A 4,355-nucleotide genomic window follows, 5' to 3' on the forward strand; every position below is an offset into this window, starting at 1 on the left:
TCCGTGTATCGATGACGGGATATCTATAGATACGGAAACGAGGTGTTGCGGGTGCGAGAGCCATCGTCTCGGCAACTTAAATGCCTCGGAACTTGTGGCCGATAATATTCGAGGGAAACGTAAGTACGATGATAGAAACGAACGACTATGAAAAAATGATACAAACACGACACCCCCTAATTGAAATCAAATCTGTCCACGTGTGAATTCACGTTGCTCGCAGTTCGATCGTCACGCGATACCTGACAATTTCCCTCCGTTGATCAGTTTTTCACAGAAAACTCGTCAAAATTCCTCGTACCGGAAGTCGCCAGCAACGCCATCGCGTTTCTCGGTCACCTATTCCGCGCCGCCGATAATCCGGAAACTCGTCGACCGGCAAGATGTCCTGCTTCGGTGGTCACGACGAGCAAATCTACATGGTCGAGATGCTGGTGGACAAGCTGACGCTGACAAAAGAGAAGATGAAGGACATCGGCGAATTCCCTATAGCGATAAAGATCAAATTCTTGAAGTTCCCGGTGTTCGAAATCACCCGGCACGATTTCTACTCGTACAAACCACCGCCGCCCGAGGACGAAGGCTGCACTTGGCATTTCATGATAGGGAGGAGCTGCATGTTCGTTATGCAGCCGAAGGAGCTGGTACGGGAACTGCAGTCGACTATGGTGAAGGTCGGCGTTTTCCGGGTCGGAGACACTTATCCGACAGCGGAGACCGAGATAACCTTGCCCGGTTGTCTTTGCGATCAAGTCGCGATGAGTCAGAACGATCCGGAGAATCTGCCGAAGCCGTTCGTGGTCAAGGGCAAGTACAACTTGATCGATCCCGGCGACAACGACTCGGGAACGCTGCAGATGGAGCTCAAGTTACTCTGCTTCGGAAGGTCGTTCATGACCCACTACGAACTTCATCCGCAGTTCTTCGCGTTCCGGAATCAGGAGAATGAGCGAGAATTTTGCGTGAGAAGACTGGTACCGCCGAGTTACCATCCGGAAGGACTCGATAAAGACGCCTCGCAGTTCCCCGACAGAACCACGTTGAACGAGCTGAAGGGAATCGATCCTAACGCGCAACGTAAAAAGGGGAAAGGAAAGAAAAAAGGCAAAAAGGGTAAAAAGTGAAATGTAATATTCGGACATCCGTTATAGAGCCTGTCTTAAGTTGTCCCCGGATCGTCGCTATGGTAACCGTGCGCGATACATTTCACGGAAAATTAATCAACTCGACGTGTCGGCACGGATAGGTTAATTTTTATCGGTCGTAAATCGACCACAAAATTAATGGCGTGTTACAGCCAGTGATATTTCTGAAAATATTCGCGGGTTCACGATTCTTCTCCAAATTCCTGTGTAACGTCAAGAATGTCTAGGGCATCGAGATCGAAACGAAGAACACCGGCTCGGGACGATGAGCAGTTGTACATGCTCGAGGTGTTCATCGACAAAGTGAAATTCAATCCGGAACGAGCCGACGCGAACGTTCAGAATTTAACAATTTTCGTGAAGTTCTCCGATCTGCCGGAGTACGAGCTAAGTATCCTTAAAAATCTACGGGACGATCGTACGGAAAATCGTGAACTCTCCGAAAATTCGAACGTTTTCAAATCTGGCAAATCGTGCCTTTTCGCAAAGTCGCCGAGCAGCCTGATCAGAGCCATAAGATTTGCTCCGCTGCGTCTGGAAGTGTACCACAAGGAGTCCTCCGAACGAAAAGGAAACCGAGATCTCGTGGGCACGGTGAAGGTTACATTACCTTCGTGCATGTGCACCTACGTGTCGAACGTCCGAAAAGAAACTGACGGACTATCGACGCCTTGTGTGGCAAAGAGCGACTTCGATTTGATCGATCCAGGGGGCCAAGTAACCGGTACCGTGTGCGTTGTTCTCAGGTTATCCTGTTTCGGGAGTTCTATCGTGAAGCATTTCTTGCTGAACGGGAAGACTTTCATGCTAGAAGATTCACCGATTCAAAAATTTCTGTGTCCCCATCTCGCTCCGACCGAGGACAAAAAGGACACCGCCGAGCCGTCGTTGAGACGTCCAGACTCTCCGCCGCGCATTTCGATGGACGATCCCGGTTTTGTGGATCTGACCACCGCCGAGAAGCTGAACGATCCTAAGTTCCGAGAATTAGTGTACAGAGCGTACCCAGATGAGCCTACTTGCCACTGTCAGCCGACTGATCGATCGACGCATCCGATGGAATGCCGTTCCGGCTGCACGCGTCCTTGCTGCATGAAGTTGAGGAATCCCGAACTGTTGCTCGCGCATCAGCCAAAACCCGTCGACGACTCTTTGTCGAATACTTATTGTGTCAATGATTATCTAACCCCGAAGGAAGACAGGCAGGACTGCGTTACCACGAGGCTCAGAGGCGGCGGAGACATTGAGCAAATTTACCTAGGTCCCACGTCCCAGTACAAATGGCCCGACTACGACACCGACTACACCTGGTACGAGGACAAGAACGCGAGGACGATTCGTTTGGAAGGCGGTGGAGAGAACGACATGTCGAGCTGCGGCTGTTCCGGTGGAACGGTGCCGGTCAGACCTTCCCAGTCCAAGCAACAGAGCGTGCAAGCTGCGTTCGACGCCTGCAAGCCTCGAATAACATCGACAGGTCCGAGAGCCGCCTGCGCTTGTGCCGGCAAAGACACGCAAATGTGGCACACGGGCGTTGCAAAATGCTCGAAGCAACCGTGTCTAGGGATCGATTGTCTGATTCGGGCTTTCAAGGAGACTCAGGAGTTCGTCGATTCTATCGGCAAGGTGCCAGGCCTGGCGGGACTCGGTCTAATGGACCCATCGGAGAGTCCTTACTTTGGTAGAGACGTAGATAAAGACTACGTGCCGAAAGAACCACCGCCGAAATACAAGAAGAAAGAACAAACTACGTCGCAACAAACGTTGCCGCAATCTTCTTGCACGGCACCGTGTAACAGACCGGCGCTCATGGCGTCGGACGATCGTCCACCGGTGCTTTACACGCCTTCTGCCCCATTAGGAGCCGTTATGGTGCCACCCCGATTAGGAATCGTACGAGAAGCTATACCCGTTCTACCGGACGTCGCGCCGGTAGCCCTCGGAAAGAAGAGAAGGGACGAGAAGAAGGGCGACGACAAGGACAAAACTCGTGATAGAGACGGCGACATGTCGATCGTCGGGATAATGGATCTGCAGAATGGCCCTTGCGGCGAGCCCATGTGCAAATCCCGGCGAAAAACGACCATCGATGCCGTCGACGGTGCGCTGAGCCCCGCTGTTACGTCGTCGAAGTCAAAAGCGGGTCGGAAAATGCCAAGCGCGAAGAAACGTCGAGGCGGAAAAGGTGGAAAGTTTGGAGGCGGTAAAGGACGTATCAGAACCACTGTGCGTCAAAAAGGAGGCGCTGGAGGAGATTTTGACGGTGGATTCGACCAGGGTAAGGTGGTGAGACCCAGCAAGAAAATAATGCGGTACGTCTATTTTGTTGGCGATTACTATCCGGGTATCAACTACGGGCACCGGGACTGCATAGACATTCGCATGAGGGTGCCGGCTAATATGGGCTGGCTGTGGAACACCTTGTCCACGCCGGGAAATCTGAAGCCGCGTATCGGTTGGAGACCAGGTGCTATAGGCCGGAATCTGTACGCGATGCTTCAAGAGGCGAAGGAGGAGTCCTACACCCCGGAGGAATCGATGTCCGCGACCACCACGAGATCGGCCGATCGTGGAAAAGGTGGTCGCGGAGGAAAGGGCGGCGGTGATCGCGGAAGAACAATGGTTGGAAGAGGAAGACCGGGATTAGAACGCACAAAAGGAGGCGCGGTACGTCTAGGAAGATCGGCAACGTTGGACCGAAATCGTGGTAAATCGGCGACGAGTGCACGACAGAGATCTCCGAGGAGGACCGGTGGAAGAGCCTCTGCATCTATGAAAGGAGCACAGTCGGCGCTGGAGGACGAGGAAGCGACCAAAGATCCACCGACTCTCCACATTCACAGAAAAGATGGCACTTATTACGTGACGATGTACCCCATTAGGCAAGAGCCACCGGACGAGGCGCACGTGTCCGAGCCCATGAAGCCGCTGCAATTTAAGATCGTGAAGAACAAAGACGAAGCCTCGATCGCGTCCAGCTCCACCGCGTCCGACATGGAAATCGAATTCTCTCCTCCCGCCGCGGTCACCAGGAGCCGCAAGAAGCCCGACGTGATTCACGTCGAGACACAGGTCCGTCAGCAGGAGATCCTGGACGAGATCAAGGCGGAAAGCGCGAAGAAGAAGGACAAAAGAAGCAGACGAGAAAAGAAGACGACGAAGCCGGACCCCGAGAAGAAGGAACCGGCCAAGGGAAAAGGAAAAGCTTGA

The 4,355-nt window shown here is 52.9% G+C and overlaps 2 protein-coding genes across 2 annotated transcripts; both read left to right on the forward strand.

The window, feature by feature from the left end:
- The first annotated feature begins 360 nt into the window (after window positions 1-360).
- LOC143362996 (uncharacterized) lies at window positions 361-1,356 on the forward strand. Its single transcript, XM_076803572.1, has 2 exons — window positions 361-1,113; window positions 1,298-1,356. The coding sequence occupies exons 1-2, from the start codon at window positions 384-386 to the stop codon at window positions 1,354-1,356; spliced, it is 789 nt and encodes a 262-aa protein (XP_076659687.1). The 5' UTR covers window positions 361-383.
- On the forward strand, window positions 1,354-4,355 carry LOC143362997 (uncharacterized). Its single transcript, XM_076803573.1, has one exon. It carries the CDS (start codon window positions 1,365-1,367, stop codon window positions 4,353-4,355), a length of 2,991 nt encoding a protein of 996 aa, XP_076659688.1. The 5' UTR covers window positions 1,354-1,364.

Source organism: Halictus rubicundus, chromosome 18 (genome assembly GCF_050948215.1).
Source record: "Halictus rubicundus isolate RS-2024b chromosome 18, iyHalRubi1_principal, whole genome shotgun sequence".
Classification (NCBI taxonomy): domain Eukaryota; kingdom Metazoa; phylum Arthropoda; class Insecta; order Hymenoptera; family Halictidae; genus Halictus; species Halictus rubicundus.

Bases quoted from the DNA above. Each gene is read 5' to 3' on its own strand.
- LOC143362996 (XM_076803572.1), top strand. From the start codon at position 384: ATGTCCTGCTTCGGTGGTCACGACGAGCAAATCTACATGGTCGAGATG. The intron at 1,114-1,297 runs GTAAAAAGTGAA...GGCGTGTTACAG, and splicing joins AAAGAAAAAAGGCAAAAAGG to CCAGTGATATTTCTGAAAAT.
- LOC143362997 (XM_076803573.1), top strand. From the start codon at position 1,365: ATGTCTAGGGCATCGAGATCGAAACGAAGAACACCGGCTCGGGACGAT.